Here is a 24,928-nt window from a genome sequence, read left to right as displayed (position 1 = left end):
GGGAAGAGCTTTTCGGCTCTGGGGGAAGAGCAGGAGTGGGGAAGCACTCGGTGGCGTGATTATTGTAATGTGGCCACGCTCGGCTGCGCGCCGACCTCCACTCCCACGCCTCTCTTTTTAAACCAGAAAGGTTACCTCCCTGGGCCACCATTGGGCCAGCCCCAAGTGTGACCGTCTGCACTTGTTAGACAGCAGGCATTTAATTAAAATTGGAATCTGATGTGTAGAAAACATACATTTTTTTCATTTCATAGCTCCCCAGGAAATCATACTCTCTTCCTGCCCTGTTCCCCTCAACTCTCCCTGCCGCCAAAAAAGAAAAAAAGAAAGAAAGACTAGGGGAAAGATTATTTAATGTTGAAAATCAGAAATTACAAAGGGCCAGGCTGCCTTCTTTATTTTTGCCTTTGGGGCTGACATTAGCCAATAATAAAGCCTGTAGTGTATCTTCAGCCCAGAGCCAGCTTTTTTTTTTTATGGCTAACTTCCCATACGGAAAAGGGGTCGTCCCTTTTCAGAGCATTAAAATACAGCATTTAATGAATCTGTAACTAAAATCTTTCATCTTACTTTTGTGCAATAAAAGGGGTTGCCTGGTGCCTTCTGATATTTGGCTGGACTTTGTGGAATCAAAAAACATCTTAAAGCACAAATAATAAGACACAAGGCCCAAGCTGAAAAATCAACCTCAGAACACCCTGGTCACCGCCTTTTCCGCAGCAGAGCCGTCCAGCGCACCGTCCGGGCTCCTCCCAGAGCAGACGCCGTGCCATCATAGGCAAATAGATAGGAACTCTGGACGATTTCATCGGGTCCTTGTTCCCCTAATCTGCACGCTGCACCTCAGATCTCAAGCAGCTTCCGTGGCGTGGGCTCACTTTAATGGATAATCTATTTTTCATGAAAAAGCAGGAAATAAGCTGTCTCTTTCATAAAAAGATTTACAAAATGTAATCATTGTTGAAATATTCCCTTTGAACTGCCGTGTCCACGGGGGTCTCCGCTCCCAGAGTCGTGCTTCATTAGGACCCCCTCTCAAGCGGCTCCAGAAGGGCAGGTACGCTGGTGGTGCCTGGCTTTGATGTCTTGAATGAATGAAAGAAAAGCACAATAAAAAAGAGCTGTTGATCAAGCATAAAATACTCTTTAAGCTGACAGAATAGCAGCGTTAACACACCCTAAGCTGCTTTTCGTTTTTCCCTTTTTTCCTCACATTTTCCTGTGCTTTGTGTACACTGGGGGTTTGTATTTTATAAGAAGTCTCTGATCTATGTAGTATGCCATTCGCTAACAAAAACCAAAATAGGATTGTTTCTGTCCCACTTGGTTGCCTGACTACTCCCTCCCTCCACACCCTCCCCCCCTTCCCCCCTTCCCTCCCCCCCACCCGACCCCGGATCCCCTCTCCCCCTCATCCCCAACTTCCAAGGCATGCAGTTCAGCCTTGCAAGGCAAGGGCCCAAATGCCTTTCATAAACTTGAGCCAATTCCTTTTGTGCAGTTGGTTTCGCTGCTCTGATTTTAATACCGCAATTAAAGACAGATTTTTATTTTCTCAAGAACTTTCTTCTGCAACTGGGGAAATGGAACTGACGCAACTGCTACCTTTAACTAAGAAATTATATCATTAAATGAGAGAAAGCCGCCTTGTTGATCAATGCCTTGCCAAGGGAACTGGTCCCCCGTAGGTCTCCTGTGGACCTTAAGGCCTGTACACACTTTATAGTTAGAGAACCCATCTACCCTGGCTTTCGGCTTTTCGGTACTTGTCTCTTTCCAGGCATTAGCTCATTCGGTCCCCACAAAAACTGATAAAGTTGTTATCTCCATTTCCCGGAGTCTAAAGCTGAGACGCAGGGGTGCTAACTAACTTACCTAAGATCACTTAACTAGCATGTAATGGTGTACTAGTTAAATGATGGGATTCTGTTAACTCTGACTCCAGCGTCCCACCTCTCACCACTGTGCACTCAGCCCTCCAATAAGTCGGCAGAGCAAATCTGAGTGAGCCAGAGTGCAGTTTTTAATTCGGAAGTCTTTGGTTTCACAAGGTAAAAGATTATTTGATAAAAATGTAAAGGGAAACCAGAAAAAAAGAACTTTACTTGATGGTGAGGCAGACACTAGGGCAAGTTGGAATACGGTGAAAGAGTCAGACTTTGGAACGACCGTTGGAATAATTGGATTGTGTATGTACTCTCAAGGTTTGGAGGTGCTGGATGGCTTATTGGGTAAAAAGATTAGTGTTTTCCCGTCTTGAGGTTTGAACCAAACGGAGGTCTTGGCCGGGAGCAGCACGGTCACTCTCCAGGGAGTGGTGGTTTGGACAACTCCTCTGCGCTCGTAGTAAGTAGGCCGTGGTCCATGTTACAAAACTATTGCACATGCTACGGCCGCAGTTGGCTGCAGTTGGCCCCGTCACAAGAGCTTTTCCATCAGAACTGCCTGGGGCGGCTTGTGGAGACCTGTGTCTCTCTGGGGAGAGCACCTTCACCTGGGGAGATGTGGACATGAGGCATGAGCATGGATGTGGCACAGCTGTACTAGAAGTCACCCATCTAAATGCCTTGTTGGAGTAACCGGCACCAGGCTTTGGGAGCCTTGGAGATAACCTCATTCCTTCCATTCTTCCTTTATTCAACAGTATTTATTAAGCCTCTGGAGATGCCACATGCAAGAAGACAGTTCGTTTTCCTGAGGGAAAAAAATAGGTCATGACAGTTCAGTGACTGGGACAGAGGGAATACCCTGGGACTAAAGGCCTGGAGAAAGACCCCTTGGAAGAAGGGACTGATAATCTGAGACAGCAAAGACTAGCCAGCATTAGCAAAGCCAAGGAGAGGGGGACCCCTTCGCCAAGGCCCAGCAGAGAGAAAGTATTTGGCTTTGGGGGATCTGGAAGAAGGTTAGCACCGCACGAGTGTTGAGTACCAGCAGTGAAAAGATAAGGCCGCAAAGGTAAGCAGGGCCAGTCGCTGCCCATTAACATTTTAGTAGTTTCCTGTACAATAAACAAGTCTTGGTTTAGTGTTATTGAAAACAGGCTTTCTTTAATTAACAAAGTCACACAAGAAAAATGGCTGCAGAGATCAAAGCCCGTGGCTGGCAAGACCGATAACTGACACCTGGGTACAGCGTGTCACCTTTGTCAGAAGGAGCCAGTGTTAGAAACTGCTTTCCCCTCATGGAATGCAGAATGGCCCTACAGTAGTCCTCTGGGGGCCAGAGGACAGAGGCCTGCTTACTTCAAGTCACACAACTAGTCAGTGGAAAAAGTGGGACTAGGTCCCGGGTCCCTCGGACGTTGGATACTCAGCCTTATCAGATGACATAAGTTTTTAAAGATCCAACTGTGAGAAGATCAGGGTAGCTGGTCTCTTGAAGGATATAGAAGTCTAAAATCCAGCGCTTTCTTTCTGCAGGGCAACTCCTTAAGAGCAGGTACCGTATTTGTTGTATTCATTATATCCCCAGAGCCTAGCATACAAAGCACACAGTAGATGCTAGTACTTGTTATGTAAGTGATGAAGTACTCCCAAATGATGTATACTAACGTGAGAAACCAGGAGTGCACTCCAAGGCCCTGTCCATTTCCATTGGATTAGAAGCGGGCAGGGGTGTCTACCAGAACTCTGGCTGATTTGCCAAGGACAACTCATTTGGGCTAAACGGTGGGCTTGAGCTCATCGAACAAGAGCAGGAAGCCAAAAATGACTAACTGGATTAGTGTGACCCAGTAGAGGTAGCATCTTCTCAAGAGAGAAGTCAAAACGTTGACTGCAACTCATGCAGTACTGGTTGGCAGCATCCTCTTCGGGGGCTGATGGAGTAGGAAGGAGTGGGAACTGGGGCCCGAGGCCTCCCTCCCTGTATTTGTGTGTTTCTGTTTTCTGTGTGTGAATGTCCTGAAATAACCCACCTTGCCTGGAGAAGAAAGCAAAGTGTCACACCCAGTTCTGGATTCCACATTAACAACCTCCTTCCGCAGTGTTCAACTTTGCCCTTGAGGCCTTTTGTTTAACTTTTTAATTTGAAAAACAGATTCTGCTGCGTCACAGTCTGTTCCGCCCTCCCCACCCCCACCCCTAGCACCCTCTCCCTTTTTTTGGTTAAAGTGAAATATAGCTATCTCAAACAGACCTGCGTTTCCTTTTGTTTCTAAAATATACATCCTGCCCTCTTAGTGAAGTGTAATTAAAAGCCTTTTTAAAAGTCGTTATTTGCATTAGCATGTTTGGTGTTAACTAAGAAGTTGAGTCTTCATCAACCATGTCTTAGGCACCTTCCTGACCAAATTTTGGAAAGTAACCTCAGTTTCCTAATTGCTCTCCCTACAACATAGGAAAGGAAAGAGACTGCTTTCAAAGCTACCAAGAGCCATTTCAGGCTTCCTGCTTACGATGCAGCCGGATAGATGTTGTTTATGGTTCATAAAACCTGACTACTGTGAGTATTCCAGAATCCTGGCAGAATGGGATTCGAACTTTCATGGAGCTGTAAATTAAGGGGCGGGAAGTGTGATAAAACTCCTTAGAGAAAGGTGAAAAAAAAAAAAAGTCACGCTGCAATGGTTAAATGAAATTTTATAAGCACATTCAGTGTGGAGCTGTTTTGCATTACATGAGTTGAATACCTTAGAGACGCCACATCTGCAGGCACTTTATTAAATCCTTAGTCAGCACTTTCCAACCTGATGAGATTACTTCTTCATTTGACTGGAGAAGAGGAAAGCTGAGCTCTGGTCCTGGACTGCAGATTTCTTTTGATGTTTCACCTTGAACACTGAGAGAGGACAATTACCCCCCCCTTCCAGCCCCCTCCCCTCCTCCTTTAGCACATCCCAAACTGTAGAAATTGTGAATGTAACAGAGTAATTTTACTTAACTCGAGCCCCCGTGGGAGTGTGGATTTATGGACCTCCAAAACTACTATAGCTGAGAGTCCGCAAGGAAAAAAAAAACAGATCAAAGCTCTGTGTTTACTTCCTTAATGTAAATGTATCAAGATAACATCATCTGATATTGTATTGTAATATTGGAACTCACTGCAGATAAGGGACAGAGATTCCTTTGTAGTCCATCTGGATACAGGAGGTTAGATTGAAGGGCTATAAAATATGAAGGCAGAAACCATAAGAAACCTAAGCTTATGTCAGTAAATATCTGAAGACAATTTTTTGACTCTCCATAAATGAATTTTGTTTAATGTGGCAACACTTTCCCAGTGATTTTCTCCTCAACCCCACCAATTTAACAATCTCAGATTTCTTTAATATTTTTCTTGTACGTTCCAAGAAGAAAATGCCCAGAATTATTCGTCAAGTAATGTTTTGAAACTTGCACTCTGCTTGAATAATAGATTTTATAATAAAACATCACAAGAGAAAAATGGGCTTTTCCAAACATTATCTTGTTCACTGGACGTCCTTCGTAGTTCATGGAAGTTTTTAGAAGTCGAGTGGCTTACACACGTGCGACGATCACGCTCGTCCGTAACGGACTTAGGAGGGTCTTCAGCCACAAACTGATCATGAGAACATTCGTTGAAATGGATGGATTTTTTTTTAGCATTATAATGGTTTATCTGCCATCTCTACAAATAAATTATTTAATCAAAGAGCCCTCATTCAAAAAAAAAAAAAAATCCCTGTGTGTTTCCCCTAACCGGCTGACTTCCCATTCTGGAAAGCTTTGGTCAAGTAGCTGGGTTAATTGTCATGAAGATTAGTGTAATGTGGAAATAAGGACTAATGGTCAAATTATAGGAGTGAAAAAGTTTGAGAATAGGTTTTGGTTTGGGCCTGAAAGGGTTAATTAAGTTTTTTTCACGGGTTCTTAAAGACCCCTAACCCAGGCCTTCAGGAGCCATATTGACACCCCACCCCAGGGCAACTCGCTCCTCTGGTGACACGTTGCTGGTCAGAGCACAATAGCCTTCTGTGTCTGCAAATCATTGCTAAAATCATCCCAAGGAAAAAAAAAAGTTTGAAAGCTTTAACGTTAGACAAAAGCCCAAGAGCTGCAGTGCGCGGCTCCAAAACTAGGAGTCAGCAACTTCTATTGATTAAAAACTAACCTTTAAAGTAACTCTGAGAGTGTGTGGTTAGCATTTAAATTTAAACATGTCATGAGTTGATTTGTGTTACTGAATACCAACTCAGAAGGAGTAACATTCACATCGCATTTTTTTTATAATTCCCTTAAGCAGCTAAAGTATTTCATGAAATGTCAATAGGGCAAAAAGAAAAAGGGGCGGGGGGGGGGTGGCCAAGGCTGGGCCTGTAGTTTTCTTTCCCATGCAAATATTCACCCCCCAAAAGAAAAGTGTGGAGAGTGAAACACAATAATTAGTCCTTTGTCTAACTTTCCCAAGTGCCAGAGAAAGACAGATTAATTAAATATACAACAGTGTTGGTTTTTGGAGTGGGGGTCTTGCTTGCTGTGTAGGTCATAAATTAGGCAGAATAAATACTTCAATGTGTTTGCAGTGAGCCTGCTACGTCAGAGCCACTGGAAGGTTGGTGGGAGGAGAACGGAGGGTTTCTTGCTAATGATAGTCACGTCTGGGTCTGTCTGGTTGCTCGTAGCAACCAGACATGATGTAACACCAGGATGAACTTGAACTTGGGGGACTTGAAAAGAGAACAATAGACCAGAGCAATCAATAAAGCCTATTTCAGTGAAGGATTACAGAGCTGCTCTGGGGTAACCTTGTCGGCAAGGCACACACTGAATAGTAAGATGTGTGAAGAAACTTTTTTTTTCCTTTGCTTTGCTTTTTTAGAGAAGCGTAGAGGCACTGCAGATTTTTGTAGTGCACCAAGGTTGTGTCCAGAAACTGTGTATGGAAAACTGCTCCCTCTGCTGACTCACTGGGTCCCAGGTGCTTGCTTCGAGAACTACGACACAGTGTCAGATTTAAGAAGTCTGGAATTTCACAACTGACTTAGAAAGTGTGAGAACAGAAATTGTAAGCATTATTCGCCGCACCCAAAGTTTGAGACTTTTGTTAGAGGGGGACTCGGCTCTAACTAGGATCCACGTCAGCTCACCGGGAGGCCCACTAGAAATAACAGTTTGGAGTCTGCCCTCCCCGCGCCTCTCTTCCCCCTTCTTTCTTTTGTCCAGTTCGATTTAGGCCGTGTGTATTTGCCAGGATGATTTCCTTTCAGTACACAAGAGGCTTTATTGTGTTCCTCAAAGCATGTGGTCAAAGAATAACATCTAAAAGTATACAGGATGAGTAGTTTTTCGGTTTAGGCTTAGGTTTTTTTCAAGTCCTCTGGAGATCAAAGGTAGCTTGTGTGACCAGGAAATCTTATCCCAACCTCCATGTAGCTATCACTTCGCCATTTATCCTGGGATCAAACGAGTCCCTGCTTTACCTAATTGAATCTCTTGGACACGGATGAGCCTTCATCTGACTGAATCAACCCAAATGGAACCCTTTCTGATGCTGTCAACTCAGAGATTTCGGAAGCATTCACTTTTGCTAGAGGTTGATGATTTTTCTGTGAATAATGATAAATGTGGTGAATTTGGTAGGGTATTTCTGGAGAAAAGTTGTCAAAAGCCATATACTTTATTTCACTTGTGAAACTGACTCTGATATTAGACCATAATTGGTCACTTTGTTTAGCTAACATAGAAGAAGTACCAGCATATAGAATGACGTATCATCAGACTATTGCCCAAAGCTAATCACCTAAGGATTTATGAAGGGAAAAGGTAACTGGGCCCAGCAGGTATATGGAAGGGTCTAAATAAATGTCGCATGAACGGAAGCGTGAACGAGGGCTATGCAGGTGACCTCATTTTTTTTTCCTTTGGACATCACAGTAGCTAATAGGATGAGATCTTGATACCACATGATTATTTTATGTCATTTTTGAAAACATTATCTTAGAAAGATTGAGCTTGAGAGGAGCATTTTACATCATAAAATCTACCTCATGTACATCTAAGGAAATTGAGTAGAAGAGAGATGCTGTGACTTGTCCTAAATCACCCAGGATTCTTGGTACAGCACTTTTTCTACTATAGCTCCATTTACTCTTATATCACTGCTGATCATCTGTGCCTGTTACAAGAATGTGGCAATAACATCTCATTGAAAAGGAGACGTTGTGAAATTCATCAGAGAAGACACTCATCATGACGCAGAACCTCTCCCCTCGCCCATTCTCCACTCATTCAACTTTTCTTTGTTGAGAACCTTCTATTCCAGACACTGTGCTAGGTGCTGAGGGTTCAGTCAAAAACCAGATGATGAAGCTTCCTGCCATCCTATAGCTGCCCTCTCCAGACTGCAAAACCCATATATGTATTTCAAGTGGACATAAATACTTTATTTTGTAAGATACACTCAAAACATTGGCAAACCCCAACAAAGGCATTGAATTTCAATTTCAGAAGAGTGAGATCACTTTCAGTGTCTCAAGATTTACTGTTTGTCATTCCTTTACTTTTCCCAGTGAATCCCCTCTTCATCCCTAACGTAGATCTTGATTTCACCGTTGGAAGGGCAACTTTTAAAATGTGTTATTTTCCAAATTGTGCCTCTAATTGCACTTTTCCTTTTGTCTTCCAGTCCTGGTACCTGGGATAAAAGTCACAGCGTCCCACCATCCACCAGACAGACCACCTGACCCCTTCTCAACTCTGTAACATGGACGCATCCTCAACCCAGCGCAGTTACAACTTCACTGTCACTGGAAGGGGAGAATCAAATCAACTTGTACATGGAAACAGCGAGCATTATGGTCCAACAGCAAAGGCCATAACCTTTTGGGATTTTTTTTTTTAATACTTTAGGGACTGTTGTAATTTTCTCATATGGTGCTGGAAATGGTTGGGCTTTGTAACCTTTGAAGTGTTTTCCGTGGTAGCGTGAGCATTAGGCAGTGTGGCTGGAGAAGGTCTACCCTTGCTCACTGACTTCCCGTTGTGACACACTTTCTTTACGGAGCCCGGCTGTTTCACAGTATTTCATGAATTTACCCACACAGGTGTGAGCCTCCTTGAGCAGTCAGGAGACACATGGAGAACTAAGTCTTTTGTAGTAGCTGAGATCTGCAATATCTAACTTACGGGACAGTCAAAGGGCAATGTTTTTCTGTAACATATTGGAAAAAGAAAACGCAGTTATGTTCCTTTTTTATTTTTTCTTTTAGTTTGGTTTGGTTCAGCAGTCAGCAGTAAACTAGATAACATGGCCCGGAAGGACAGTGAATCCACTCACGTTGCAGAATAATTCCGAAAATGGCAAACTACTACTACTACTATTCAGTTTTTTAAAAGTTTTGAAATGCTGCACTTACGTTTAAAAAAAAAAAAAAAAACATTTTTTCAACAATTTCAACAATGACACACAAATTCACATGGAAATGGGGAAGATGGTCTGTTTTGACAGAAACTGACAGGAATCAATCAAAACAATCGAATTTTGAATTGAGTAAAGTGCAATTTCATTGGATAGCTAAATATCTTTGTAAGATAGAGATTGTTGAAAATTCTATTTTTGTTTTTCAAGTCCTTCCACCCCAGGACTCTAAATTATTGGGGTAAAAAACAGCCTTGCAAGAAAAAGGGGAGCTATTTTTGCTTTTTATGTTTTTTATTGTTAAACTTGTATCCCTTTAAAAACTGAAGGAAAATTTAAAAAAAAAAACAAAAAAACAAATCTAATGGTGCTTTTACCACAATATGTTAACTACATTAAATGCTAATTAATTATTTTCTGTTATCAAAGCACATAACTAAAATGAAATCATGGTATCTGTTAATTTTATAAGCTAGAAGTCACTATAATGGATTATGCCAATTCTGAAAATTTTTACATGTATCAGGCAACATAGGATTTATCAGTTATCAGACACTTCATTGTTCCAGAGATTGTCCAGAAATTTTAAAGACCTTTGCGCCCCTGAACTGGGCTATGGGAAAATAATATTAATAATAATAATGAAACCAATACTGACACAAATGCTGGTGCCCATTCAGATCAAGGGTACTTGTTAGGGAAAAAAAAAAGTTTGCACCCCCAAATGTCCTGTATCTTATGTAAAAAAAAAAAAACCACAAAAAACAAACAAAAAAAGAACAAAAAAAAGTGCAAGTGATTTTTCTACCAGACAGCGAAGCACCCCTTTGCTTCCCATGCAACTTCAAGAAGGTTTCCTATACTATACATATATATACGTTCTGGTTGGCAAGCCCTGCTGATCAGAGAAAGTCTCTGCATGTTCTAGTGTTAGTAACTAATTTTTATATAGCTAATGTAGGATAAAGTAGAGTGCATTAAGACACAATATTGTAATCCCTACTCTAGGCACTTGCCTTTAAACTATGTTTTTCAGCCCTTCAGAAGGGTTCTACTACTGTCCTATACAATCAAGTAACTGAAATTCTTGGGAAGACACTTTGCTCCTCATCTTTCCCCCCCGAAACGATGTTGTTTTGTTTTGTTTTTTTTCCTTAATTTGCACGAAAACAAAAATTCCATATCAATGTGCCTTGCCCTGGATAGCGATTATTTGTGGAATTGTTGCACATGCTCCTCTATTGAAAGGGGTTTTTCCCTAGTCAAGCATTTGGAGACACTTTTTGTAAATGTGACTTTTATGTCAGCCATTGTCAGTTTCAACATCTAGAACTAAATAGAGAGTTAGTTGTTCCGCAGATAGGAGTAGTCTTTATTGTCCTCTGTGGTCAGTGGCAGTGCTATTCTGAGATCTGTAGATGCTTAGAATATCAGTATTTTGGATGTTGCTGCATTTTACAATTTATTTGGAGTCTTCCTTTATTCCCCTCCCCGCCCCCAGATATATGAAAATATGCAATACCTGCTTATATCGTGTAGAAAAGCTTAGCTATGATTAATTTTTCTTTTATTTTTTTTATTTGACCAAAGTCGGTGCTGCACTTGACGCAGTGTGTTTTAGGTGTCTGTCTTTGTACTTTATTTGTGATTTTTGAATGCACGTGCGCAGGAAGGGCTCCTCTTAGAGAAGCAGTCAAACTGTGAAGCACTAAGCTGACCCTGCTTCAAGCAATTTTGTTTTTACAACTGTTCCTTTCACAAGCAAGCCTTAAAAAAAAAAAAAGACAACTTCCCTTTTCTTCAGCTCCCACACCCCATTTTTCTTAGCAGACTGCAGTCAATCCACATTCAATACAAAGTATATAATGCCCATTTTTATATGCACGTTTTTAAACTTCCAAGTTCTGAAAATTGTTTACTGGTTATCTCTATTTAAGGAAAAAAAAATAAAATAAAACATTTTGGATTTTCATATGTGTCTGATAAGTGGTTGAATAGTCGTTTGGCGCTGTTGTATGGTGTGATTGTCAGTATATGGTGTCACTTCCTCTAGCCAGCCAGCATACTTTGCCTTCCCCTATAGCACTTAGCTGGGCATTACTTTATTATGACATATGTGCACTAAAAAAAGAAAAAAGAAAAAAAAAAAGAAAAAAAATAGCAGCTTTCAGTGCTTCACAGTGAAGGGAAAAAAGCCTAGACAAACATTTTGTCAGAACCTTGCGATAAGCCAAGGTATTACCAGTAAATTGGTTGTATATACAATAAAATTGCACCCTTTTTTTAAAACAAAACAAACTAAGCAATAGTTTGGGCAGTTTTAGTTGTTTTTAGTGAGCATGTTGTAGTCATGACTGCAAAGAGAGAGATTAACTGCCCACTCAGAAGATATGTAATTTGTATTGTTGTATAGTTTTATTGATTACACTGATTTATTCTACCCTATTTTATAATGCAGGACTTTTGTAATGTTGTTTAAATGAGGAAAAATTTCTGTCAAATTAGCCTAGTGAAATTTCTGATTGTTCATTATAAAGGCAGCGTTCATAGAATGGCTTTTCTTTCTTTCCTGCCCCCCCTCCCTTTGGGAACTGGATTTAAGTTTAAAACTTTCCTGTTTCCTTTCTTTTTTTTTTTTGTAAGTATTTAAATACAGTTATTTTTTCTCTCTCTCAATGGTATAGCATATTCCTATGCTTGAGAAGTATAGGTCTACTGAAAAACCATTGTAAATGGACGTTACAGGTATGCTGTATTTTTGAAGGTATTTTGTTGTATTAAGTTTGATGAAGCTAAAATTAGGGAACTCTGAACAGATTTGCAGGAAAAAAATGTTTTAAAGGCTTTAAAACATTAGGGAGGCAGTCTAGGGTGATAACGAACAGGGGTTAAGTATTAAATACACTAAGTTATATTTTTGTTCATGTTTCATTGTCCAGAAAGCAGCAGGAAACTGTAGTTCAGTTGTGATCAAGCAGGAAAAAAGAAACACCAACAATATGAGTGTTTAACCTTTTTAGACTCAAAGTCATGCGAAGATTTTTGAGGAAGACTTTGCTACCTGGGGTGTGTAGACTGACAGACTGAGGGCCATCCGTGTTTGGAGGCCCAGCCCTTGATTCTGAGACCCATTTGAATTTTTTCTCTCCCGTCAAATGGCATTAACAATATTGGCAAAGATAAGTCCCTCAAATAACTCTCCATTTTCTTCTTTGGGAACTGAAGTCAGAGGCACAAACATTAAATCATATCATTTTTCTGTATCCTTTTTTTTTTTTCTGGCCCGTCCCCTTGCCACTAAAACGCTCCTTGTCTGATTATTCATGGGCAGAGGACCTCTTTCCAATGCCGCTCTATCCATCCCACAGTCGTTTTCTTTCCTTTGAGGTTTGAACTAACTTTTCTGTTTCTTCACACCCTGGCATGACAGCTCCTCCCTGCCCCACAGTCAGGCGTGGGCTACGGGCAAGCCAAGGCACACTTCCCAAAGCTTATATTCTTCATACTCTGACCGGTGAAGTGTAAAGGAACCCAGACTTCCCAGAGTCACAGTATTCAGGCAGCCCATCAGAAGATGCAAAACCCATCTCAAAAAGTTTGTCTTTCACTTTTCGAACCCTTATCCTCATAGGCTTTGAACTCTGTAGTTACAGTGTCATAAAGTATTTATGAAATCTGGATTAAGAAAAAAAATTTTTTTCCTTGTGATTGTTTTTTTGGGGGGGAGGGAGTTTCTAAGAATGTCATTTAATGTACTTGGCATCATATCTGTTTGTCCCTAGTGGTGGTGGTCTCTCTCTCTCTCTCTCTCATTCTCTTTCTCTCTTTCTTTCTTTCTTTCTTTTTTTCCTGGTAGCAGGCCTCCATAGAACAAATTTAAAACACAACTGGCATGGTAATGTACGGAGAGCTTCAGTGGCACCTCACCACCCACGCTCCGAGATCTGTCCTAAGACATAAGACAGTCTCAGAAAGCTGCACTGCCCCCCAGCACAGCTTTCATTCAAATCAGCTTCCAAGGCCAATCTCGTCCTGAAGTCAATGCATGTATTTACTGTTTGACAGTAAACCCGCTCTGCCTTCTCCACGTCCAAGGCTGTGCATTCGTCTAATTAGTGTCGTGTATGTTTTCCTTTTATTTTTTCCAATAAAAAAGCAGTGGGATGAAAATTGCTTTGATATATAGCAGGTAACATTGAAGCTATTCCATAGCACTTAACTGTAGTGAATACTGTGTCACCAATTCTGAAATCAATTTAATGTTTAATGCAAATCCATTACATGGTGCTATTACAGGCTGACAAAATGATTTACACAAATGTGACAACTTGGGCTCAATTCACTCTGCTTTCCAACAGTGTAAATGCGTAGCAGTGTTTATCTGCATGAGAACTATGCACTAATCTATCTGAAGAAAAACTATATCAACTTTGGTATCTACTTTCCGTTTACTTCAATCCTTGCCTTTTTGGTCATTGTTATAATGCCAGCTTTAGGACAGAAAGAATTATAAGAAAACCAGCATAATACCTGATATATTAAAATGTAGTGCCTGTGAAATCTGTATTATATTGCTCTTCTGAAGTAAGATTTTTCTACACCGGTAGCCTTCGCTGTCTGTCAGTCAGGACCTTCTGGTATAGGTGATGTAAAATAACCGTACAATATTAATGCATGCTATTCCATAATGCTTAGTGAACTGTATGAATATTACTCAAAATTATGTTAGTCTTTTTTTCTGACTTGGTTCTTGTCAGCTAGGTTTAAAGGTATTTCACTGAGAATGCAAATTCTGTCTTTTCTTGGTTTCGGCTGTTTTCAGTATTTTGGAGGTATACATTTACTTAATTCAGTATTACTTGTGTTTTTGTTTTCGTTTTTGTTTTTTGTTTTCTTTTTCCTAGGGGACAAGCATGGGTGTTTGATTTCAGAAATCAGTCCCTGGCAAGACTTTTGTCTCAAAACGACCATTTGAATTTCAAGAACTCTGCTCTGAAGACACCGAGGACATTTCCAAATGAGGGACATTTTCCTTCACCCTCGACTGAAGCTTTGCTGATCCTGAAACGTTTTCTTAATGGACAGTGTTCAGCCAGGTACCCATGCTTGATCCGTCTTCACACCAGACTTCCTCATATTAAAAGAAAAAAAAAAAAAAACGAAAAAAAATCTTTATGAGATCACGTGGCTATTTAGTTTCATGCACAGTTGCAATATTTTCTTCAAAAATAAAACTCTGTACAAACTTTGGGCCCGATTCATAAGAAAAAGAAATTGGCTATTAACACGGGATTTTTAAAATACAACTATTTTTTTTTTTCGGTCTAAATTTGAAATGACTTGCTTCCCAAATGAAATGTTTCATCTCATTTTTTTTTTTTTCCTAAGCCAGCACTGATCTGCCTTTTATGCCCCAAAGGGTTACATAATCAAATTAGGTGGCCGGGGAAATGGGGAGCAGATACCAGAAATGCTCAGAAAGATAAGGGGGACCACCTGCCCTTGAGCATGGTAACGGGGGAGGCAGCAGCATGTGGGGGTCAGGACCTTGCCTGTGTGCCATGCATCATGAATTTCCACTTGTGGACTCCTGAATCTATTTAATTAAAAAAACACAATTTCCGAAGTATGTCTGGACCACAAGCATATGTGGTGGAAGTGCCACCTCTAATCCAACCAGAGCACCTTCAGGGTGGAAAATACTCCCCAGCGTGTGCGATGTGAACTTGTGTCTCTCCACGGTGGTTTCAAGGACAAATGGTGTCCAATGAATGGGGCTATTTTTCCTGCTGTTTTTATGCTCAGCTTCTTAAAATAACACAAGCTTTCTTCCCTTTTTGATTGTATTTGTGTTACTCTTATTTTTTTAATTTTTTTTAGTAATAGTCTATAATTTAGCACTTTTTTTTTCAAACATCTCAACCGAAGGCCACAAGGCCACTGGCTACGTTGGGATGGAGGCTTGAGAGAGCTGCCCTTTCTCCCTGGTCTCCGACTGCCTTTCGGCACTGCAGAGGCATTTGGTAGCATCACCACTGAGGTACTAGCTAGACCCAGAGCTGGAGCTTTAGCAGATTCTAGGAGGTCCTTAAGGAAGACTTTCAAAGGCAAATACACGACCCCCTCCCCTACTGCCCTGACCTTTGACCGGAACATAGTTCACCGGGGGCTTTTCCCACCACCCTTAGCAATCTGTCTGCTCAAGATACCTCGGTTTTTTTTTCATTTCAAATTGTGCGGGGAGGGGATTAAACACTTCCAGTGATGAGAGAGCTGTTGTGACACTAAACACCCCCGTGTTAATAAGTTGGCTTGACATTTGTTTTTTATGAGCCGGGCCCCCTGTGCCTCTAGTATACTTGTATTGACTCTCATAGATACCCTTTTAGTTTGACTGTGTTCTGTGAAAATTTGTAATTGGTTGAGAATCACTGTGGGCGTCCATTCTTATTCAACTAAATCTCCACAGGTTTTTTGAGCTGGTGTGGATTAGTTTAACTCTTGTATTCAACCATTAGTGCTACCACCTTCTCACATTACAATACAATTACTGGAAGCAAGTACTGCATTTCCTATGCAACAAAAAAGGAAAATAAAAAATTGCTAATGCTATGGAAGCTGTGTCATCATTTGCTTTAAATCATACCTGGGTGGCAGTGTTTGAGTGACAGTTACGGATGTGGATTGGAGCTTCCGCGGAAGACAGACGGTCTCTCTGCACCATGGCGTTTGCATGATCCTTGATGGATGTCAGACACCTTGTGCCCTTCACAGGGTTCTCATGGGCCATATTGGCTTTTTTACCTACTTAGGCAGATGCAAAACTTCACACTCACATAGTGCTTACTCTGTGCCTGATACTGTTCTAAGGGCTTTAGATATTGCATCCGTTAGGGCCCCAGGCAGGCACCAGGAAAAGGGTCTAATAGGTTTTCCAACACAAGTATAGCCACCACCCCTGAAGTTAGGGAAACAAAAGTGAAAGGTCGGGTTACTAGAACCTAGGAGCTCCAAGGAGGGACCTCCCACAGATGATGTTTGGATCTTTACCATGAAGGTCGGGGGCACCACATGGCTCGTACTCAGACCTCTCAGAGGACGTGGGCAGCTGGTGACCGGCGAGGGGTTCACAGCCAAGGGTATCAGCACTTCTGAGGCAGTAAAGCCTGACTGGTGCTGGGAGAATTGAAAGGAGCTGGGGCCGATCGTGCCTCCGTCCTTGGCAGCTGTCACATTGTGGGAAGGAACTGAACCCAGAAGGAAGTCCCTTCTTGCTTTCCTTCCTAGTCCTAGACTCCTGCCAGGGTCTCTCACTGGCTAGATCTAACCGGAGCCATCTGGCAAGAGTCTGGAAAATGTCGTGAGAAAACTACCAGCCCCACAGAACAGCATACGGAAGGGTGGGCTTGGAGACCAAAGACAAGTAAATAAATACATATCTTAATCCGTTTAATCCTCCCAAGCACGCTGTGGGATCGCTACTATTTCTAATCCCCCTTTTTCAGATGAAGAAATTGAGGCAGAGAGAGATTCGATGATTTACCCAAAGTCATTCAACAAATACATGGCAGGGTAGGATCTGAATCCAAGAAGTCTGGCTCCAACTTCCCTCCTGTAATCGCTACAATATATTGACTCAATTGTTTATTCAACAAATATTTTTTGAGTACCTGTTATGTACCAGGGACTATGCAAAGGGCTAGAGATAGTAAGTAAGTAAAGACTGGGCAACTATTCTTAGGAGGTATACAGCCTAGGAGAAAAACAAGTACTATTCAAACAAACAGCAGCAAAGGTAAGCATGTAGTTGTGTTAAGTGCTCTAAAGGATACGTACACATTGCTGTGAAAGCCGATTGAGACTGGTAAGACAGAAATTAACCAAGCAAAGGGGTGGGCAGCGGGGAGAATGTTTTGGGCAGTGGCAACAGCATGAGCCCGTAGTAGCCCTAGGAGGGGGTTGAAGGAAGGCCTGTTTGGATGAAGAGGAGAAAAAGAGAGGAAGTATGGTACAAGATGAAGCTTCATGTTTAGGTCACAATATTGCAGGGCCTTGCCAGCATATTAGAGATCTTTGTCCTACCCTCTAAGAGCATCACAAAACATGTATCAGTCAGATTAGGCTAGATCTATGCTGTGACACAAACAGGTCCAAAAGTGCAGCAGCTTACAACAAACAATGAAAGTTTACATCTTATTTTGCTAGTCTGACAAGGGTTGCTGGGACTTCTGTATAGAATCTCCTCATTCCAGGACCCAAGGTGAAAAGCAGCTACCATCTGGACCGTTGCTGGATGTCACATGGGGGAGAAGGAGCATGGCAGGACACACACTGGCTTTTAACAATTCCGTCTGGAATTGACACACACCACTTGCGCTCACATTTCATCAGCCAGAGCACGTCAGGTGGTTCAGCAGGACCAGGAAGGATAATCCATTCTCAGGGAAGGCTGGAGAACACCACTGCCGATTAGTTGGGGTGGGGGTGGGGGTGCAGTGTGGGGAGTGGGCTGAGTGGAGAAGGCCAGCGAGAACGTACTGCAGCAACCAGAGAAAGGACGCCTGGGCTGTGGCTCCTGTGATGGAGTGGAAGACAAGTGAACAGATCAGAGAGGTTAATAAGGGTGTTAATAGCTACTGTGTATTGACCTCTTTTATGTGCTAAGTGCTATACGTGATTTATCCCATTAAATTTAATATTTTCTCTCTTATTATTGCAGCTTTCCAAAAGGTACAGTCCGTCCTCAAAACATATTTCTGACTCAGGTGAATAGATCAATTTCTCCCATACATACCTTAGAGTCCAAGTTAGACAGAACCAGTTACTACCTTTTGGTTATTACTCTGGCCAGTAGCAGAACTTTGGTCTCTATTATCTGGAGTTAAGACTTGGAGTTAAAGTCACTAACACTGCTCCCTCACTGACATACTCTAGGACAGATTGTTTGTAGGTACCGAGTTTGGGGTGAAGGCAATGTAGAGATCAAATACAGGGTCAGGTGTAAGACTGCCAGGGTTGAATCTTGGCTCTGTATTTTGTTAGCTCTGTGGTGTTGGCGAGTGCCTCAGTTTCCCCATTGGTAAGATGGGAAGAATAACAACAATACCTGACCACCTCAAAAGGCTGCTGTATTTGATGAGTTAATATTTGATGAGTTAACATTTGTAAAATGGCCAGCAGTGGCCTGGCCCATTGTAAATGCTATGTGAATGCAGTAACTAAAAAAATAAGTGATTGCAAAATGTAGAGCTAAGGCATTCTTTCAGCACACTGATGGCATAAGTCTTCTTCCTTGTCATTTCCAGGTCTCTATTTGGCTGAAAATTCTGAGAAAACTTTCATCTAACACCTGCCTCCACTAAGTAGGAAGAAGTAGCATAGAAAGTATTGTTGAAGCTTTGAGGACAGACACACTTGGGTTTAAATCTCGGTTTCTCATTTTATTAGTTCTGCAACACTGGGGGCCTCCGTTCTCCTGCCTGTGAAATGGGCATAAGGATAGTATCTACCTTATGAGATCATTTAAGAGGCTTAAATGAATTAATGCATGAGAGCAGCCAGTACGGTACCAACCACATAACAACTATTATTATTTGCAGCCTGGAGTTGGTGCATCCTAAGGAGAGGACCCCTGACACTGGGAGGGCAATATTGTGTAGTGTCTAGAAGCCTGGGCTTGAAACTAGAGGACTTTGGTGTGAGTCCCACTTTCATCATTTGTGGGCCATATGATATTAAACAAGTGACTACACCTCTCCCTGAGTCTCAGTGGAGAGAAAGGCCCAAATGGGTCAATGACTATGGATGAGAAGGTGTGGGGAAGCACAGTTCCAAGCATCAGGCACTAGGCTACATTGAATAGAACCCAGCTAGAGTCTAGGCCCACCTGGCTCTGGTTTCTGTTTCCCTCAACAGTGAATGGCCAGGGAAATCCATTCTCATCAGGCAGGGGAGTTGGTCAGGAGAAGTGGTTCTAGGCATCTTTTTAACCCTTCAAGTTCTAGTTCTTTGTTTTTAAAAAATGGCTAACGTGTAGCAGTCTTACTGGCTTCTGGAGAGAAATAGTGCTTCCCTTGACCTATGAGGAATGAACAAGTTTCCATTTATCTTTGAAACATATAAGGCCATTCTATATTCACTTTCTTTTTTTTTTTTTTTAAATTGGGGTGACATTGCTTTACAATGTTGTGTTAGTTTCTGCTGCACAGTGAAGTGAATCAGCTCTGTGTATACATATATCCCCTCCCTCTTGGACCTCCCTCCCACCGCCACACCCCCAGCCATCCCACCCATCTAGGTTGTCACAGAGCACAGAGCTGAGCTTCCTGTACTTTATAGCATATTCCCACTAGCTATCTACTTTACACATGGTAGTGTATATATGTCCATCCTAATCTCCCAGTTCATCCCACCCTCCTCTTCCCCCTAACCCTGTGTCCACATGTCCATTCTCTACGTTTGTGTCTCTATTCCTGCCCTGCAAATAGGTTCATCTGTACCATTTTTCTTGATTCCACACATATGCATTAATATACGATATTTGTTTTTCTCTTTCTGGCTTACTTCACTCTGTATGACAGACTCTAGGTCCATCCACATCTCTACAAATGACCCAATTTCTTTCCTTTTTATGGCTGAGTAATATTCCATTGTATATATGTGCCACATCTTTATCCATTCATCTGCTGTTGGACATTTAGGTTGATTCCATGTCCTGGCTATTGTAAATAGAGCTGCAATCTGCCACTTTCAGTTTGAATTTCAAGTTCATTTCAGGGAGCCTGGTAAACAAGCAAACAGTACATTTATTTCTATCACATTTAAAAGTTTTTCTATTATGGAAGAATACCATTACGTACAACATAGAATTGATTAATGAACTCCCGTGTACCTGCTATTCATCTCTTACAATTAACTCCTAGGCCCTCTATACTCCATCCACTTCTTGACCACCCCCAGATTATTTCGAAGCAAATCTCATATATCATATATTTCATCCATAAATATTTCAGAATACACCTCTATAAAAAAACAGACTTCTGTAAAATGTATTCACAATACCATTATCACACTTCAAAATATTAATAATTCCTTAATATCAAATAACCAATCAGTGTTCAAATACTCCCAAGTGTCTTATGATATTTTAAATAATTTGTCCAAATAAGGATCCAAATAAAGTCCCTACACTAAGTGGTTGTATGTATCTTAAATATTTAAAGGGAAGGGTCCCCTTCTCTTTTCTTTTCCTTGCAATTATTCGCTGAAGAAACTGGGCCATTTGTCCTGAAGAGTTTTTCACAGTCTCCATTTTGTGGATTGCATCCCTGTGGCATAAACATGTTCCACCACTAAACTGGAAGCCTATTCTTGACCTTGGAAGTTGACCCAATGGGATTCAATCCCAAGGCTGCCTCATACGCTGTTATGGGGTGGATCAAGGAACTCACCTTGTGTTTGTGCCTTGACTCTGGAAGCTGTGCCCAAAATAACTGGGGCAAAGTGAAAGGTGCCCCAGGAACTGTTCTCCACCAACTGCATCCCTAACTGGTTTTTTTCTCTGACAGGGACAGTGGAGGCAAAGGAGAGTCCACCTCAATGGCAAAGAACTCTGTCTCCTGTGCCACCCACTGCTGACAAAAAAAGAAAGAAAGAAAGAAAAAAAAGCCAGCTTGCCACCTTAAGAACAAAATGAATAATTCTGGTTGAAAACTCAGATAAAACTCTTTCTGTTCTTAGCGCCCTGTTCAGTGGGCATCCTCTTCCCTTGTGAATGTATGCCCCTGGGATAGAAGTCGGTCCCAGGGCAGGGAGGAGGGGCTTCCAATCAGGCTCTGTGGGGCAGTGGAGCTGGGTTCTTAGAGCCCTGAGATTGCTTCATCTACCTCATCTGCTACCTTCACTTCTACCATCCTGGATTCTGAACACTGGCCTGGGCCACACTCGGGTTCCTAAAACTACAAAAATCTCGTTGTGCGAAGTCATTCAAAACAAACTCGACCACCATTATTGAGTTCCTCTCCTGTGCCATGTATCTGAGATCATCCCAGAGGAACACAGAGTCTAGCAGAGGAAATAGACATGCAAACCAAATGATTGCACCTTGGCCTTGTAAGAACCAGGGAGACATCATGTGCCAGGTAACGTGGGGTCAGGTATGCCCAAGGGAGAGGGAGAACGGAGAGGGAGCCCAGGGAGGAGATGCACAATGAAGGAATTCAAGGAAGAGAAAGAGTTCAAGACAGTGGCTAAAAGATATAAACAGCAATAGCATAACAATAGTGAGAACAGCAACACGTACCGGGTGAGCCCTTACTTCATACCATACACCTTTCCGAGGGCTTTACATGTGCTCGCACGTATAACCCAACCCCATGAAGGGGGCGCAACTGTTATTCCCATTTTACAGATGAGCATACTGAGGCACAGAGTTTCAGTAACTTTCCTTATATTAACAGCTGCCTGTGTGTGACCTTAAAGTGCATACAGGGGCCTAGGGGTGGGGCACACTTCTAACTGGCAGCTAGGTCCAGATATGTCTGGTCCACTGCCCTCTTCCTAGTGCCTGAAACACTGCTTGGCACGTAAAAGGCACTTTGTTGTGTGACAGGACCAGCGATGGATGTGTCAGTCAGCTGTCCTTGCCCCTTCACCCCTCTCCAAGTACTGTCTGCTCAGGAGGCAGACTGTGCGACCTCATCAATGGGCCTCCTCGACCTCAGGTGTCCAGGGATCAGCCAATTGGAAGCCCAGAGAGCAGATGGGGGGGTGGGGGGGCAGGACAGTGATGTCAGGGCGTTTATTTCCCTGGCTCTCTCCCCAGGTCCCCGCTGGCTAGTGGCATTCCTTAACAGAAGGTCACAGCCCTTCTCACAATGGCCCTCATTTCTCCTTTTGGGTTCTGATAACGTCTCCCTCTCCTCATTCCCTTCGTCAGGAGGTGGTAAGAGGGCACTGCTCTGTCCTTTGTAATTTCTCTACTTATTGCCCAAACCTTCGTCAATAGCCTCTTTATTAAACCTCTCTCAAATGATATTGCGTTGAATATGCCGTCTGCTTCTTGCTGGAATCTGGGCTGATAGAGTGGTCAAGCCAGAGCAGGCTTCCGGAGTCTTCTTTCTCCTAAACTCCAGCAGAGGCTCAGATTTATTCACAGGATGGATGTCAAAACCATAAATTTTCCCATCTTAGTTTATCCTAGCCTCAGAAGGCTGGACTCAACCTTCAAAGGTCACTAAAGTCCATTTCCCTGCCTCCAGCAAGGAATCCTGCCCCCCCACCATCAACCCCGACTGCTCCTGTCAGAGAGAAGTATATCTTACTTTGAAGATCTCCAGGTAAGGAGATACCATAACTCACTCGAGTGTCTCCATCCTCCCTGCCTGATAAATCTCCCTTCTGTCTAACACGAACCCCTCCTGTTACAGGTGAAGCCCGCTTCCTTTGTCTGCTCCTTGGCAAGAGCTGAACAAAAGATCCTTCATTCTTTGAAAATAGGCACTAAATCATCTTTCCCTTCCTGTAACTCTCAAGTGCAGATCAATGAAAGCAGATATTCTGCCCGTGCTGGTCTCAAGTCGTTCTAAGAGAACACTACGCTGTAACGAACACTTAGAATAATGAGTTCTAAAAGGTTTGTCGGGGGACAGCGGGAAAGATGGAGCCCAACCTCCACTGAAGATGGCTGACTGGGTTCCCGACAGGAGAGATGGGGAATTCTTCTCCTTTGATTGACTTGTCTCCTTGGCCATTTATCCTCTACATGTTTTCCTCACCCTGAATTCTGGAGGGCGCTGGTTTGCGGGTAGTTACCATCCCTGACAACAGCCACTGCTGTATAGACAGCTCTTCAGGCCTCTGTTTCTTCCCTATAATCTCCACCCAACTGGGCTTTCGCTGGGCTTGAACTGAGCCAGGCAGGAACCAGGAGCAAGAATACAGCCAGGATCTGATAAACCTCAATGCCCACAAACCACTGATTGCAAATGAGTTTTTTTTCAAAATTTATTTCAAAAGTTTTCAAAATGTTCTTCCCCAAAACCTGATTTTTAAAATCCCAATTACATATTTTAAACCACTTACCTAGATCTTTAAAGTGTTTTCCAGTCCAGCACATTGTGTTTACTCTCATTCCTAGACTGGTAAACATACGTACACAGGGCCTCTGTCTCATTCCCACTAAAGCATAAATGACGGCTATATGGGCCCTTACTTATTCCTACGTCAATTAGATGCCCAGCCTGAAACCTGAGTCAGCAGGAGAGTAGGTGCTTGGCTTGTGTCACTGGGTCATCCCACTTAATCACTAATCCTCCCAGTAACCCAGCAAAGGAGATGCTATTAGTCCACTTAAAAAGTGAAGAAATTGGGCTTCCCTGGTGGCGCAGTGATTGAGAGTCCGCCTGCCGATGCAGGGGACGCGGGTTCGTGCCCCGGTCTGGGAAGATTCCACATGCCACGGAGCGGCTGGGCCCGTGAGCCATGGCCACTGAGCCTGCGCGTCTGGAGGCTGTGCTCTGCAACGGGAGAGGCCACAACAGTGAGAGGCCCGCGTATGGGGAAAAAAAAAAAAAAGTGAAGAAATTACAAGTCACAGAAAGAGGAAAGTCACCCAGCTAGCAATCGTGAACCACAAGGCTCACCTCTGAACCCTAAAAGGGGTGTGAAGTCTATTTAGAGGAAGAGACGTGCCAGCAACTAATACTGTGGAATATTTATACCTGAAAGGTGCTCATGATTAGGACTTGTAGGTGCCTTACAACCCTTAAGCTGTTTCAAAATAATCAAAGAGAGATATGAATAATTTTAGCACCACTTGAGTGTGCTAAGTTTTTTAAACAATTCTTGTCCTTTGAGAGTGGGTGGTCAGTACAAACCTTGTCAAGGGAATGATTGGTTACCCCGAGCACCGTTTAGAGTGGGCTGAGTGGGGAGCATGACCCACTCAGGTGTCACTCGTGAGGACACACAACCACATCTGTTACACAAGGTGAGAGGAGTCTTGTCCTCACAACGGATCAGTCCTCCAAAAGCTCCCGTGAAGTTAGGTCCGGGTGAATCCTCAAGCATGGCACAGAAACCCAGGTATCTGCCAATGGCACAGCAAGAGGAAGTCAGAGAGTCACACTCTGTGGCTCACTGCCCCCGCGGGGGACCTGAGCCTCATGGTTTCCAGGGATGGAAAATACACAGGATCTGGACTCAGGGTCGAGTCCAGAGCTGAGAGGTCATGCATTGATGCCTCGTGCAGCAGGCCTGGTTTGAGTTTCTCCTCTGACACCACTTTGACACCCTGATTCACCTTAACCATCACATCTCAGAATCTCAGTACTCCTTATTTGTAAAAGGCGGGGGGGGGGGGGGGGCGGGGGCTGGTTCTCACAGGGTGATAAAAGTCCTTGTTAAACAAAAGAAGATCATATTAAAGGTTGACAGTTGGATTTTAAGGTCTGAGAGAAATGGAGCAGAGATGGTGTGCCTGAATTTGCCTCTGCCCAGGGGAAAGAAGTCGTCAGGATCTTCACCCCCGCTCCCTGCCATCTAATGACCCAGAAAATACAAGAAAGGGCCTCCTGCCCCGAGATGTATCTGGCTTGCTTCTACTGAG

The 24,928-nt window shown here is 42.8% G+C and overlaps 1 protein-coding gene across 10 annotated transcripts in view; it reads left to right on the top strand.

Moving 5' to 3' along the window:
• NFIA (nuclear factor I A) overlaps positions 1–15,933 on the top strand; it is a 398,082-nt gene extending 382,149 nt beyond the window's left edge. For all 10 annotated transcript variants that reach the window (XM_049697059.1, XM_049697052.1, XM_049697061.1 and 7 more), the window contains one exon: positions 8,590–15,933. In XM_049697059.1, coding sequence (XP_049553016.1) covers positions 8,590–8,607 — 18 coding nt within the window. In that variant the 3' untranslated portion in view covers positions 8,608–15,933. The remainder of the gene's footprint in view (positions 1–8,589) is intronic.
• The last annotated feature ends 8,995 nt before the right edge of the window (positions 15,934–24,928 follow it).

This window comes from Orcinus orca, chromosome 1 (assembly GCF_937001465.1).
Source record: "Orcinus orca chromosome 1, mOrcOrc1.1, whole genome shotgun sequence".
NCBI classification, from domain to species: domain Eukaryota; kingdom Metazoa; phylum Chordata; class Mammalia; order Artiodactyla; family Delphinidae; genus Orcinus; species Orcinus orca.
This window is presented reverse-complemented; position numbering and strand designations above follow the sequence as displayed.